This window comes from Mus caroli, chromosome 2 (assembly GCF_900094665.2).
Source record: "Mus caroli chromosome 2, CAROLI_EIJ_v1.1, whole genome shotgun sequence".
NCBI lineage: Eukaryota > Metazoa > Chordata > Mammalia > Rodentia > Muridae > Mus > Mus caroli.
The window spans coordinates 125651595-125667632 of NC_034571.1; the positions used below are offsets into that span (position 1 = coordinate 125651595).

At 48.4% G+C, this 16038-nt stretch overlaps 1 protein-coding gene across 1 annotated transcript; it reads right to left on the reverse strand.

The window, feature by feature from the left end:
• Positions 1-781: 781 nt before the first annotated feature.
• Positions 782-13065, reverse strand: Lrrn4 (leucine rich repeat neuronal 4). The gene is made up of 5 exons (XM_021156973.2): positions 12987-13065; positions 11401-12081; positions 10136-10340; positions 4169-4306; positions 782-3037 (listed from the first exon to the last, which is right to left on the reverse strand). The coding sequence occupies exons 2-5, from the start codon at positions 12059-12061 to the stop codon at positions 1837-1839; spliced, it is 2205 nt and encodes a 734-aa protein (XP_021012632.1). The 5' UTR covers positions 12062-12081; positions 12987-13065; the 3' UTR covers positions 782-1836.
• Between the last annotated feature and the right edge of the window lie 2973 nt (positions 13066-16038).

The following is a 16038-nucleotide window of genomic DNA, read 5'->3' on the forward strand; positions in this document are numbered from 1 at the left end:
TATGTAAGTTGCTTTGGTCATGGTGTTTTGTCACAGCAGTAGAGAAGTAATGTAGCCAACCAGTCTTAGAACATACTAAACTCTACAACTGAATCACAGGGGCAAGAGAAAAGATGGGCAAGGCTGGCCATTGCCTCTGCCTCAACTCTCCCATAACAGTTTTCTAACTGAGAGCTGCTGAGACTAGAGATGGAAGGACTGCTGGAGCATCCAGGATGGTGATTGAGAAATGTCAAAAAGATGGCAGAGTGCTATGGAGGAAATTAGATGTTTACTCCATTTAATTATATTTGCTTATTGCGGTTATTGTTGACCCATAGTATCCTTAGTATGAAGGGTTTGATCTAGCTCTGGTCAACACACTTTTTCTGTATCTACTCTTTCAGTCCTGATGCCCTCAGGATCTTCTGTATTGAATTGTTACAAAATACATCCTGTCCATTAAACATACTAGAATTTTATTTAAATGAGAATATTAGAATATACATTTATGTATACAAATTAGCAAATTTATTAAGTGTCTCCATAGAATAGACTCAGTCTTGAGAGTAGGCTAGAAATACTGAGGCCATTTAATTATATGTCTTAGGACTTAATACTAATTCACATTTTGGCCTTTGTAACTTTTTAATTTTTTTATTAATCATTCCATTCGTTTACTTCTCAAATGATATCCCTCCTCCTGGTTCCCCTTCCACAAACCCCCATCCCATATCTGCCCTCTCCCCCGCTCCCTGTTGCCTCTATGAGGATGCTCCCCCACCCACTCCCACTCCACTGCCTTTGTAACTTTTTAAGTGGGATTTAGAGAGATCTTTCAAATTCTCCTGGGCATATATTTGATGAGAATAAGGATACAGTTTAGAATGTTGAAAACATGCTTGGATACCCACTTAGAAATGTATAGTGTGATTCATATTCAGGTTCAGCTTTGATATACTTGCTGTCTGCAGCATGGTGTTTGTGCTGCAGCCTGTTTTGAAGATGAGAGATGGATTCAAACAACTTTCCCTTACAATAGAAATAAACACTGTTGTGAGTTCAATTTTGCCTCCACTCCAAATGTTTATAATCCCACCATTTGGAAAGACAGGGGCAGAAGGATCTAAGTTGAGACCAACATGGGTGAAATACAGAAAACCTTGGGAGCAAATAGCCTTTGCCTGTGTCTCACAAATGTTACCAGAAGGCCAATTTTAACTGTAAATCTGGAAATACATGTTTTTTCACACCCTGAAATACAAGTAAGGATCCAGAAGGCCTTAGGAAACCAACAATAGCTCTTACCTTGGCTATCAGCTCAAGGCCAACAGAACTCATTGTGCTAAAATCGGGCCACAAGGGAACGTCCATGCAAGAAACTTAGAGATGGCATTTCCAAAGGAGTTGTCTCTTCTTACAACTGCTTTCTCTCTGTTATCCCATCTCCTTCGTGTAGTATCTCACTTGGTATTGAGGGATATACGGAGTGCTGACCAATGTAAAGGATGTCACAGAGTGACAGGAGCTAGTTAGACAGGCATAGTGAGAACAACTATAGGAGGAAGGGTGACACTCATTCCTTCAACAGAGGAGGACACAGTGTAGTTCTGTGTGAGCCTGAGACGTGGTGGCTTCAAGGAATTTGGAGCTCATGTTGTCCTTAGGCATCAGCATGTTTCTGCATGCAGATGTATTTCAAATGGGAGACACTGGGATAATTGAAGTTCTGGAGCCTCTGCAGGTGGTCAAGGCTGGTTTGTTTAATCTGGTTGCTGGAAGGAAAATCAAGGCCTCAAATGTGTCTGATTAGGATGTTGGGGATAAACCCAAGGCCTTGTGCAGGCGAGGAAGTCACTACCACTGAGTTACTTCCTCAGCTCTGGCTGGGTTTTTGAAGGCCACCAAGTGTGTGTCGTAGAACTGCCTGTGTGGCTTCCAGCGCTGCCTCCAGAGACACACAGACAGCACCAGGGTGCTAACCAGTAACAGGCCACTGGCGGTACACAGTCCCCAGAAGATGACCACAGAGCTGGGCTTGGTTGTGAAAGTGGCACATGACCTCCTCCAGCCTGAGGTCTGTGACTGGCTCAGGCCAGCCCTGTTAGCTGCCAGTACACACACATGGTAGGTGGTGCCTGGTGTCAGCTTGTACAGGGGGTGCTGTCTGGCAGTAGCATAGATGTCCACTACTGACTGATTCCCAGATCCTCCTTCTGCCACATAGTGGATCTGATACCAGAGCACCACTGAGTTGGGGGCACACCAGTGGACGAGCACTGATGTGTCAGTCACCTCTGACACCCCCTGCAGCGTGGGAGGGTCTGGAGTGGTATCCTCCCCACTGAGACCAGGGCAGCGGCATCTGAAGCGCCTCTGCAGCTCTGCGCATGGGGTCTGCAGATGCTTGCAGGGGTGGTATTCACAAGAGACGTCCTGGCGAGGTGCTGTCACCTGGTCCCGAGTCTCCTCCTCCTCGCTGTCATCATCTAACAGCAAAACTGGAATCTCACCCTGTGGAGGGTCTGTGTGGAGAGCCCTGGGCATGGCTTGTGTCCTCTGCTTGGTCTGAGGTAAGCTCCTGGGATTTGGTGAAGTAGGCAAGGGTTCAAGGTACTTGCTGACTAATGGGGTAGAGGCAGATGAAATATTAGGCTCAAGGATATGTGTGGCAGTCTGCTTTGCCCCTGAACTGGCAGCACCAGGCAGAGCCCTGGAAGGACTATATACTAGGTCAGAGTTAGTGGACTGGGCAGTTTCCTCTGAAGTATCTTTATACATCCATGATCCTTGTGTGGAGGAAGCCATGGTGAGGGAAGGGACTTTGGTGATATTTTGTTGACTTCCTCCAGGCTGAGCAGACAGGGCCGTGCTCGGTCCAATGGAAGGCCCCTGTGTCCGTGGTGCAAAAACTGAATGATCGGAGCGGCCTGGGTTTGAAGGCAGGAGGGTGGTGCTTTGGTCTGACCTGCACACATTAGACAGGTGGGAGAGGGAAAGAGGGCCTGAGAAGGGGCCCGTGGATCCTAAAGCAGGCTCACACATGGTATCAGCTGCCCTGTAAGGGAAACCAATCATTAGGAGATACCTGGATTTCAAGCTTTTGAATCTTCAATGTGGGGTGTCTCCTCTGCCAACATATCTCTATCTGATATTGCCTAGTAACATCGTTTTATTGGCCCAGGAAACTTTTGAAGGAAGTCCTGTCATCCCTTCTGGGCAAAAAAGGAAATAGGAAGAAGGAGCTAACTACCCAAGATGTCATAGCTAGCAAATGGCAGAGCACAGCCATATCTACAGTAGGAAGTGGGACAGAGCCAGACTTTCTGGCTTTAGCCTGTGCTCTCAACATCTTTTTTTAACATCATGGTTAGCCCCTGGCTCTTAAGGGGTTTGGCGATAACCATTGGAAATGAAGTAGGGAATGGAAGTGAGGAGCCCCACGCCACAGCTGGACTTTTGAGGATGGTTGAAACCAAAATGGAGCAATTAGCTGGTGGGGATGGTCTAGGAGTGCTCACGATCGGTGATATCCCTAGATTGTTAGCACCCATCTTCTCACACCTGCTTGGGTATGGATCCCCTGGTGTATCTTAGAGAAAAGCTCTACTAAGCCAAGAGATACCTTTAGAATTGGTTTCCTGCCAGGAGAAAGCTCCGTAAGCATACTGGCCTCAGGCTGAATGGTCAAGAGCTAGGCTGCCTCTTGGGTGGTCAAAGGGCCTAGTCATTAAGAGCATAGGTGGAGATGGAGATGAATACTGCCTGCAACATCCACCAGCTACATGAGTTAATATATCAAGTGCTTCACTTGTTTGGGCTCTATTCCTTTGTCTGTAAAATGGAAAAATGGCACAATTGTTCTTGTTTGGCCCACAGGGCATGCAGACTACATTTCCCAGCCCCCTTTGCAGTTAGGTGTGGCCTGCCCATAAACTGCTGGCCAGTGAACAGAGTGGAAATGGTAAGCATCTGGCAGCCTGTTCCTTTTAAACGCTTCTAAGTCCATTTCTCCATGTTCTTTGCCCTTTCTGGCTAGCTGCATTCCAAGCAGAGCCTCCATCCCCCCAGCATGACTACACTGGGGTGAGTGCTCGTATGGTCAGATGGACAAGACACAAGCTGGGGCAGCTCCAGCTCTGGAAGGCTGATTCTTGCCTCACAGCCATCTACTTGGTAAATGAGTTACCTGTGTAAGACGGTTTTGTTGACATCCACGAGAAGCCAAGCTAGTTCACAGCTGCAAATGAGAGGGTTGCCAAAGAGACTGACGGACAAGATCTGGGAGGAATTCACAGTCCAAGGACCAAAGGAACTCAAGTTGCAGCTGAAATGACACATACACACACACACACGTCAGTTAAATCATGCTTTTAGGTTCGCAATGTTCCCCTGAGGTGGCCCTGTGGTTAAGAGCTCTGGCTGCTTTTCTAGAGGACTGGGCTCAGTTCTCAGCACCCACATAGTGGCTAACAACTATCTGTAACTCCAGCTCCAGAGGATCTCACATCCTCTGATGTCCGTGGTGCACAGACATAAAAACAAATAATTAAATCTTTAAAAAATATTTATTTATGTGTTTTATGTATGTGAGTGCTGCATTTGCATGTATGCCTGCATGACAGAAGAGGGCAGTAGATCCAATTATAGATGGTTGTGAGCCACCATGTGGTTGCTGAGAATTGAACTCAGGACCTCTGGAAGAGCAGCCAGTGCTGGTAATCACTGAGCAATCTCTCTATCCCCCAAATAATTAGATTTTTAAAAAAGAAAAAAATAGCCAGGTGGTGGTGGCACACGCCTTTAATCCCAGCACTTGGGAGGCAGAGGCAGGCGGATTTCTAAGTTCGAGGCCAGCCTAGTCTACAGAGTGAGTTCCAGGACAGCCAGGGCTACACAGAGAAACCCTGTCTCAAAAAACCAAAAAAAAAAAAAAAAAAAAAAGAAAGAAAAAGAAAAAAAATATGTTTCTAGAGACACAGCAGTATTATGGAGAAAACAATTCTGTTAGTGATAGAAGTTTGAATAGAACCTAAATTGAGCTTAGACCTCCTATATTGCCAACCAAACTCTGTCATTATTATTTCATATCCGAGTAAAGAAAATATCTCCATGACGAGTGCTTTTTCACGGGTCTGTGATGATGAATGTGTGTGTAAATACAAATATCTGCACAAAAAGTAGACAGTAGATGCTATTGTTATATAGCAGTGCTGGGGATTGAACCCAGAGCCTCACACATACTAGGTAAGCATGTTACCAGTGAGCTATACACACCCTTAATCCAAAACTCTTAGTGAAACTCTACTGGGCAAGCCATGAGAGCCAGATGTTGTAATAGGTCTCCACCCCCAATAAGCCCATGAGAGCCAGATGTTGTAATAGGTCTCCAACCCCAATAAGCCCATGCAGATAGCACACAACCCTGTTATAATATTCATAAGCTGCATGCCTCGATTGGGTAGATCTACTGCTATACTACTCTATTCCCCAGCTATGAGAGCCCTTGTTACTTGCTGCTTCTCCCGCCACTTGTTTTTGTTTTGTTTTTGTTTTCCATCTTCTTTCCACCTCGTCTGTCTTCCTCTGTCTCCTCGTCTCCCCCTCCTCCTTCCTCTCTCCCCTCTCTAAAACTTCCAGCCCCACCTTTCCCTTCTACTGCCCAATCACAGGCTTTAGCCTTTATTCGACCATTAAAAATGGGGGGGAAGGTTCACATGAAATCACCTGAGTACCTGATCCACTCCTGGGGGCAGCCCCTCTTGAGGAAGCAGAATTAACATCAAAATACAAACAGTACCAGGGCAGTTCACAACAGCCAGAGAGTAGAACGAGTCCAGACAAAGATTCTGTTGGACTCCATGGAAGAAAGAGGAGAAGAAAGATGGAGAGTGGGTCTGCCATGGCTGAGTATGGTGGACGATTCGTAAAAATGGCCACAGGTCCTCTTTCCTCTGTAAGCACACACCTCTGCAGTGTGATTGCGTCTCTCCACATCACAAGCTAGTGTGTATTTCTAGGCCCCTGGAAACGGGTGACATACTTAGGCCAGCAGGATATTAGCAAATGTGATGTAGTCAGAAATGAGAAAGCAGTGGAGTTGGGCCATAGTTGATGGCACAATGCCAGTACTTATACAATGCCTTGATTCGTGTACCAGTTAACTCTCACTCCCTCATCTTCTCTGACTGCCTCTTATGAGTTACACCAGTTACTCTGATTGCCTCTTGGACTACACCAGCCAAGGCTTTTCCTTGCACTGTAGGAAAGACACAGCTGAACAAGTCCGGAATGTCAGCTCACTCACAGGAAACTATGAGGAAAGCTGAGTCAGCAGGAAGCCACTCTACCCACTGGCTCTGCAGCCGAAGTGCCCTGCAGCCCTGCAGCCCTGCAGCCCAGCAGCCCTGCAGCCCTGCCTGGTGTCAGGGGCCCAGCCTGGTTACTGTTAGCCTCACAGCCAGCATTGACATTTAACATGAAGAGCAAAAGAGGATATCACAGATGGCAGCAGCATCCTTGAGCATTTTGAGAATGATTGAAACCACGGCCATTTCTATTGACTAACTGATATGAGCTTCCCTTTGGAGCTCTAAAATACACATCTCAACGTTAATCAATCAATCTATCTATTTATCTGTCTATCTATCTTGAGACAGGGTAGATACGTAGTCCTGGCTGATCTGAAGGTGCTATGTAATGGACCAGGCTGACCTTGAACTCACAAAGATCTATCTGCCTCTGCTGGGTACCATGCACCACCATACCTGACTTTAAATGTATTATTTTTTTAAAGATTTATTTATTATTATACATAAGTACACTGTAGCTTTCTTCAGACACCAGAAGAGGGCGCCAGATCTCACTACGGGTGGTTGTGAGCCACCGTGTGGTTGCTGGGATTTGAACTCATGACCTTTGAGAGAGCAGTCAGTGCTCTTACCCACCGAGCCATCTCACCAGCCGCTAAATGTATTTTAAAAGGAACATGTAAAGAACTGACAGTTAAAAGTCATCTGCAAGAGGCTCACCCAGGGAATAGTTTCTGAGTTGCCTTTGTTACATAGAGGATGTCACCTAAATTTGGAAGCTTACGCACGCCTTCTTTTCATTCACATGATTCTTGGGGTGGCTTGGTTCCTGTGGTCTGGGCAGCCTCACGGGGACAGATCATGTAGGGCTACAAGACTGTACTGGCTGGTTTTGTGGGTCAACTTGACACAAGCCAGAGTCATTTGAGAGAAGGAGCCTCGGTTGAGGAAATGCTTTCATGAGATCCAGCTGGAAATCATTTTCTCAGTGATCAATGGGGAGGGCCCAACCCATGGTGGACCGTGCCATCCCTGGGTTCTGGGTTCTGTAAGGAAGCAGGCTGAGCAAGCTAGTCAGCAGCATCCCTCCAAGGCCTCGGCATCAACTCTTGCTTCTAGGTTCTTTCCCTGCTTGAGTTCCTGTCCTGACTTCCTTTGGCGATGAACAGCAATGTGGAAGTGTAAGCTGAATAAACCCTTTCCTCCCCAACTTGTTTTGGTCATGGTGTTTCCTTGCAGCAATAGAAACCCTAACTAAGACAATGATCAATAGAGAGCCCAACTGGGTGTGGACTTCTCTCCATGGTCCTCTTACCACCTGGGAGGTTACATGCTGGTCTGTGTACCGGATGCTATCTGTGGAGATTTTCGGGACTCTAGCCCTGCTGGAGTAGCCAAGGAGTTGTGCCCTCAGAAAGGGAGAGGGGAGTTGGATAGAGGCAGCCCCTGTGGCTCCGGAGCAGAGAGATGCTACACAGCAGTGGTGAGTGGAGTGAGCAGGGAGGTGGAGTTCAGATCTGGGCCAGCCGCCAGGTCTCTTCTGCAGCCACCATTGCTCTGGCTGGGCAGGATGGTACATGGAGTTGGCTAGGAGGTCAGGAGGTGAGATTTGAGCAGTGAAAGCTTCAGGAGAGAACTCTCTTCCCTAGAGTGTTACAGCTTACATGACAGATGCTCCCAGAAGAGCTTTGGTGAAAGTTCTCAAGCCTTTATTCCCTGTGGACAGGGTCTTATGTATGCTTTGGGGTGGGCTGGGATCTAATTCCAGATGCTTCCTATTGGCTTTGTCTGGCTTTTAACAGGTGATAATGAGCAATCACAACGAGGCAGCCATGCCTGCAGAAATGGTGGAGAATTCCACTCGGCATATTTACAGTTTCTCACGCCCAGCAATGGCAGATCCACTCCTGGCTCTCTCCTGTTCCTTCCCTGGAGTCTAACAATATTTGACCTGGGCTCCTCACTTGCTCTGAGCTTCTTGACTCTCTTAGATTTTAATTCCCTACCCTTCACATTCAGTTGTAATTCATCATGGGCAACATGCGCTGCAAAGAGCTATGGCATCCTTTCTATCGTAGTCTCTCTTACTCAGCCTGATGGACCGTTACCACCACCTGCTTTATAACATCTTGGAAGTCAGAACCATATTGTCATTGCTGTCGTAACTGCCATCTTCACCACCACTAGCAGCTTCACCACTACCATTATTATCATACAGTCACCACCACCACCATCACTACTACCACCATCATCCTCATCGCCTCCACTGTGTGTGTGTGTGTGTGGCAGGGGTTGGGTGGGGGATAGGCACGTTGATGTGCATGTGGGAATGTATGTGTGGAAGTCAGAGGTTGCCATCAGGATGTTCTCCTCAATCACTTTCCAACTTATTTTTCTGAAGCAAGGTTTCTGCACTGCACTTGAAACTTGCCTTTAGCCGAGGCTGGCCGGTCAGCCAATTCCAGGGGTCTACCTGTCTCTGTACCCCCTATGCTGGCATTGCATATATGCACCATCATGTCTGCGGTGCTGGAGATTAGAACTCAGGTCCTTGCGCTTGCCCCTTTCTAAGCCTCTACTCTAGTCCCACCTTTATCGATTCTACACACAACCACTATACTCTAGAAACTGACTCAAGGGCTCCCATTTGCTTTTCCCATGTAAAATGCCCCAGGGAGAGCACCACTGTAATGTTTCTGTTTCACTTTGTATCATTTTCCAATGCTTGATTCCTTTTCCTTTGCATCTTTGTACTCTTAACAAGCTCAAAGAAATAAGAACCACAAAGTGTCTTCCTTCTCCCCACATGTGCTCAGTAGCTGGTTCCTGGATGAAGGACAACTGTTCCCTCTTAAGGAAACATAGTTCCATCTTTGGCACCCACACTGAGCAAAGGAGAGCTAGGAAGACTCACTCCTAGGCTTCTCTGGGATTGCTAGCCAGGACACCACCCTTATCCACAATATGGGAAGCCCTTTAGTGCCTCTGAGCTACTCTCACTGGACTCTGAGAGGTAGGCCTTTGACCCAGGAAAAGTGCTAGGTACAAGTGGGTCAGGGAACACAAAACCTCGCAGCAGAACTAAGGTTCAGTGTCTTTACAAAGGTCAGTGATTCAGAACAGACTGTTAAATAACTGGATATTTCAAACAGAGCTGTTTAGGCTTTGATTCAACAGAAACCATAAGGGCTGAGAGCATTAAGGGACTGGCTGAAGTACCCAGATCCCAAAGAGAATTAATTGTTCTATACCCTGTGCAAGACAAGGGAAGACTGAGAGATGGGGTTTACTAGCCTATCACCCACCTGTAAACTCAAAGAGGGGAGACAAGGCTGGACCGTGGGTTGGAAGCTCCTCTAATTCCCATCCCTACCAAAACACAAGGAAGAAAAAGGATGTGTCTACATCAAATGGCAAGTCCCAGATGTAGGCCCCACTGACAGGAGGTGGCCTGGGGTCTTCCTCAGTGTCCTACTACTCTGAGAAGCCAAGCCAGTGCCTGCTACTAGAATAAAAGGAGCAACTCCAGGTCCTACTGCATGCTAAGCCTTCCTACCCCTCGTCTTCCATCCCAACCCTACTCATACCCTGGGATGGACTGAAAAGGCATCATGGGGTTCCAGTGGAGAGCCCTGGTGTCCTTGGCTCCTCCTTGCTAATTATGGCTGTGGAGACTGTCTGAGACCTTCATAAGATACTACGAGAAAGATGAGGGAGAACAGAAACCCAAGAGGATTTGGAAGAGCAGTGGCAGAAACAGTAAGGATTAGTATGTCATAAAAATTCAATATAGTTTAATGGGCAAAATCAGTCCAGTAATAAAAGCTGGGCTTAGGTTCACTTACTTCTGGAACTGAAGGACTTGTAGATTGGGTGTGTGTTGAAAGATCTCTGTGTGAACAGAAGTAAGTGCTGGAGATTCTCCACAATCCAGCTGCCGCAGGTTGGGAGTCATCTTGAAAATGTCTCCCTCCAGTGTCTTCAGCCTGGGCATCTTTCTCAGGTAGAGGGACTTGAGCTTTGGCAGGTTTCTGATCCACCCAGACTCAACTAAAGTCAAAGGAAATTATCCATTACAGCAAGGAACAAAACCCCAGGGCACCAGAACCAGCAATAAAGAAATGAATGACCCAGAGGACCAGAACCAGCAATAAGGAAATAAGTGGCCCAGGGGACCAGAACCAGCAATAAAGAAGTGAGTGATGGGGTTGGGGGTGGGGTCACTAGTAGGGCAGCTGGAAAGGCTCTTTCTCAGCTCTACCTAATCCTTCTTACAGTCCAGGTTGGCTAAGATTACAAAGAAGCAATGGACAACTCGCAGCTACAACTCACAGCAGGTGTGAGTCTGTACCCAGGACATTATCTCCAAGCCTGCTGCTGTCACAGCCTCTGGTTAAACTCCACTTGCAAAGTAGCCAGACTTAGTTCTAATGCCTCCCAAGAGCTGAGAGCTTTCGAGGAACATAAGAAAGGACAAGAGGGCACAGGGTTGGAGGAGGGGCCAGGAACTCAATTTTTGTAATTTCCCAATATATGGAGAACATCCCCTTTTCTGAATTTCTCATTCTTTCTAGCCCCCTGCCACTCTTCCTCTCACGGCTGTGATGAACAGTAGTTACAGACACATGAAGTATCTTTAAAGACCAATAAAATCGTGCTCTTGAATCAAAGACATCTCCCTCCTACATTCGGTTGAAAGGATCCAACATCCAAAGAAACAATGAGGGCGGTGGGACGGTGGAATCAATGAATTCCTCAGCATGCTTGAGGCTAAGTTCGCCTGTCAAGGGCCACAATGATAACTTCATCTCGTCATTCCATAGCGTTCATCTAGTCAGAACGCAGTGGCTAAGATGTTGAGATCTGCCTGTGGAATGCTTGGGCTTGGATCTGGGGACATTAGGCACGCTAGACCTTTGAGACTTTGGTAAACTCACGCCACCATTCTCTGCCTTAGTTTCCTCATATATAATCTGGAGATTATCAGCAGTTCTGTGATTGTGGGGCACTTGGGCACACGCAGCTGGTTTCTGGGGCCACCTCTGGAAGAACGCAACCCTAACCTCCATCCTCCCCAGAGGCACATGTGTAGCCCTCACATGGTACTCACCTCTTTCTAGGCACGTGCTGCTCAGATCCAAGAGCTCCAGCGCCGCCAGGGGCCCACCGATCACCCCCGCGAATGCCTCCTGGGCGATGTCGCCCAGCTCGCTGCAGGAGAGGTTGAGAAGCCGCAGCGCTGGGAAGCATGCGAAGGTCCGTGGCCGCAGCGCTCGCAGTGGGTTCCCGGCCAGCACAAGCGAGCGCAGGCTGCTCCCCGACGGCCCCGCGCAGGGCGGCAGCTCGGTCAGCAGGTTGTGGCTGAGGTCGAGCTCACGCAGCCCGGCCGGCGTGTCACGGCCCCAGTGTAGCACGGAGATGCGGTTGTGGTGCAGCGTGAGTACGCGCAGCTCGGGCAGGAGGCCGAGCACAGGCTCGCTAAGGGCGCGCAGCAGGTTGTGGCTGCCGTCGAGGCTGCGCAGCGTACGCGGCAGGCAGCTGGGCAGGCTCTCCAGGCTGCGGTTCGCCAGGTTCAGGGTGGTGACTCCCGCGGCGGGGAGTCCCACACAGGGAGAGTCGGTGGGGTGGCGGTCCAGGCTGTCCCAGTCTCCCTGCTGAGTGAGTCGGAAGAGGGGGATCGGGTCCTGGGAGGGCCTCTCCAGGCTCTGGCTCTGCGCCATCAGCAGTTGTAGCAGGAGCTGCAGCAGCTGCAGCATCAGCGTCCACCACATGTCAAGACTCTAGGAAAAGACTACCGAGGGCCCATGATGTCAGAGGAAGCCCCGAACGAAAGACACACAAAGTTCCTGTAGTGTGTGTGTGTGTGTGTGTGTGTGTGTGTGTGTGTGTCCGTATCCGGGGAGGAAGCAACCCCCACCCTCATCCCCACCCTCACCCTTGTCCCCACCCCCACTTCGTTTTTGTCAGTGAGCAGGTGGAGACCAGCGGTTTCCTCATCTCTGGTGCAAGATCCATCACACACCTGCTTGTCCTTGCTTTTCCAGCAGGAGTCTTCCCTGTCTTTTCCAAGCCTGATCTGACTCTTCCAGGACCCCCGCCCTCATGCTTCCGCGTGCTCCTTCTCTGAGTTTTTGAGAGAAGGTTGTTTTCTGTTCCTCTGTAGCCCCCCCCCCCTTCCTCCACCCCAGGTTAAGCAGCTTCGTTCTAACCGTGAACACATCCAGATTAAACCTCTGCTGAGATTAAAAACATGGACTAAAGGAAGATTTAGTTGTACCTAGAAACACTCACCTGGCTAATTTTTCATAATACAAGGGCCCTGCCACTTCTGGTGTCTCTTTCTTAAGAGAAGCTCAGGGTTGCCTTCAGAAGAAGACAGGAGCCCTAGACACCCGCAAGATTTGGGATCCTGGTCCCAGATAGGTTCTAACAGAAGCCAGCACTGGGTGTCAGCCCTTTGCAGGAGGGATTGATTGCCCAGCCCTGTTAGCTGTGCAGGGCAGGAAGTCACTGTCTGATAGCCCACATTACTGCAGATTCCCACCCTGGCTCCCTGCTGAACGCTGATATGAACAGTGAGCCACCATTAAGGCTCCTAGGGCAAGGCTCCCCTCTTAGTAGGGAGTTAAAGTGATGAGAACCATTGCTGGGAATTGGAGCCAGGTGCTAATGTATCCTGTATTTTGCCATACTTACCTGGCAGCTGTCCCAGTGGGATGTGGAGCCCCTTTAGGTCCTCAGTCTTTGGAATACTGTAGGAACCAGTGACTTCCCGGGTCAGCTCTGAATGTCAGAGGGAAGAAGCCAGGTTCCCGGCTGCCCCTCCTCCAGCTCCATCCAGGAGGAGCTTGAGACACTCCTGCCCCGAAGCCCCTCCTTCCCCACCAAGACTTCTGTTGTTTTCTATCCCCCTTCCTCCCTCTCGCCTCAGGCCTCTCTTTCCATAGACCTAGCATTCCCAGCTCCAGTCCCACCCCCACTCCTCCCATCCTCTTTCCTTGCTAAACTTCTCCCAAGCTTGAGAAAAGCCAGAAGGAAGAGCTGGTACTCAGTAAAGCAGCACGCTCACTGCTCAGGAATCTTATTCTCCCTTCTAGGTGATTCCAGTCATCCCAGGCCCACCAGGAAGACTGAGAGCATGCTGGGCTATTCTCCCCAGTTCTTTGTATATAGACCCTGGGACCAGAGCCTCCAGTTTTCCCCCCTGTCAGCGCTTATCTTGGGCATCTCTGAGAAGTCCCAGGAACCTTGCAAACTGGTCTGATGAGATTACTAGTCCCTGGTGGTTTCCTTTGATGTCCTCTTTATGCAGTGTCTCAAAGATAAGTGTTTCAGTCTAGGCTGACTGAGACCTTGTTAGAAGAATTCCTCTGCCTGAGCCAGGTTAAGGGAAGTCGGCTCAGAGCTCTCTGCTTGAGAAGCGGCCAGGAGGTCTGGGTCCTGGCCCTGGTGGTAGAAACTGGACACCACTGGTTGATCAGGGAGGGAGGGATAGGTGAGAGGGAGGTGTAGAAGACCAGGAAAAGATGGGAAAGGGAAGGGGATGGAGATTGGCTCCTGTGGCCCAGCCATGAAATCCTCAATGCTTTGGGCAGAATTGCATACCCAAGAATCAAAGCCTCAGACTTCTCTCAATATTAAATATGCTCTGTTCATCCTGGTCAAGCCATTACTTCCACTGAAGTCAGCATGGGCAGCTGATTTCAGTTGGAGACACCAGATAAGAAGGACCAGAACCCATTAAAATATAAGTACCCTGTTTAGATAGACCACAAGGAGGAAAAGATGTTCATAGACCTGGAAGGTCTACAAAATAGGACTTGAAAAACCATGTTGGGGATACTCCTCTGTGTACTAATGGTGAGGGGTAGGGAGAGCTCCTGGCCCTGAGATCATCACCTTGTACTCTCCTAGAGCTCACACCCTCTTAACCAGCTTCCTGTTGTGTTTCTTGCTGCCTGCTAGCCAAAGCTGGCCCATCTAGGCTGATACGCTGTTTAAGCAGGGTCCTCTGGGTTGCTCTATTGCTTCAACAGATAGGTTCCTGGTGCTATCCAATTGGGCCCCTGTGCTGGGGAAACTGATGTCAGTCCCTGTATGGGTTCCTTTAGGATTCCTTTTTTATGCATTGGGTTAGCCTTGCCTTTGTATAGTACTTTCTGATGTTCATCACCATCTCCCATTTTACAATTAAAGTACTTGTCACCGCTAGATCCCAGGTTCATAAGCATTCTCTCATCGAATCTTCTCAAGGTACTGCCCACAATCCCAAAGTCCCGAGGTTGACTGGGCTCTGGAGCAGATGATGGGTGAGCCCTCTGGGTATTCTGAACCAAAAGGTGTTCAGTTGCTTTCAGTGGACCCAGTGCATTTCCTTGTAAGATAACCGTTCTTAGCTACTCAGATAAATCCATATCACTTAAGATACTAAAATATATAGGAAGTTTCCTTTTGTCTATGAGCTGACTTCTTGGGCATAGTAGGATGAGGAAGTGCCACTGTATGGCACTTGGGAGCTTTTCAGGGACACGGAAGAGCTCTGTTGTAGTCCTTTCTCTTGTAGCACTGCAGGAGCATAGGAAAAGGTGACATAAGTGTTTTACCATAGGAGGATGTTGCAGGTAATGATTAAAAATCAATCCGGGGGGAGGGGGTGGGGGTGGAGAGATGGCTCAGCAGTTAAGAGCACTGACTGCTCTTCCAAAGGTCCTGAGTTCAAATCCCAGCAACCACAGGTTGGCTCACAACCATCTATAATGAGATTGGATGCCCTTTTCTGGTGTGCCTGAAAACAGCTACAGTGTACTTACATATACAATAAATACATTTTTAAAAAAAGATTAAAAAAACCCCAACAAACAAACAATCCATGCTAATGCCAGCTATGCTCCAGTACTGTGGTCTCCCCTCCCCCAAGGGGAGCTACAAGCTTCTGTCTTCCTTGTTTCCCTGCCTCCGAACTGCTCTATCTTCCCAGCCACCTACCTGTCACAAATCCCTGTAACCCAGTAAAATCAAAATTCCAGAGGTCTGTAATTTATCAGTCAGATTTATAACTAAATTCTTAACTCATAGAACGCCCACTCAAAGAACTCAAAACACTCAGTTGACAATGACACAAGCTGTCCAGCTAGATCGGACAAATTGTCCTATATTATTCTATTAAATATCTGTGGCTCTTTCAAGCCACATGGAACCTGTTTATCCTCTTCCTCTAGCCTTCTCTGTCCTTCCTCTGTCTGTCCCTTGTTGCTCCACCCCCCAAACTCTTAGCCCTGCCATCCTTTTTCATTGCCCAATCACAGGCTCTAGCCTTATCTTTCACCTGCCCTCCTATAGACAGCAATCCACAGGAGGATGCTAAAGTCCTATGACAAAGTCCTGGGACCACGAAGTATGTGTTTTTTTCCAATATCTACCACATCCTTCCCCTGATGTGGAGCGGGAACTCTTCCCTGCTGGAGTGTCTCGCCTTTGAGCAACTAGTCTCTTACTCAGCCTCCTCTCTACTTAATGTTTTCCTCAGAAGGAAACCTTTAACTAAGGGCTCAAGTGCAGGGAGTTTATTTGGGGGATGATCTGAGAAAGCTCAGAGAGTCTGATAGTAATGAGCTGGTGCTGCTGTGAAAAGAAATACTTAGTTAAGCCGGGCGTGATGGCGCACGCCTTTAATCCCAGCACTCGGGAGGCAGAGGCAGGCGGATTTCTGAGTTCGAGGCCAGCCTGGTCTACAGAGTGAGTTCCAGGA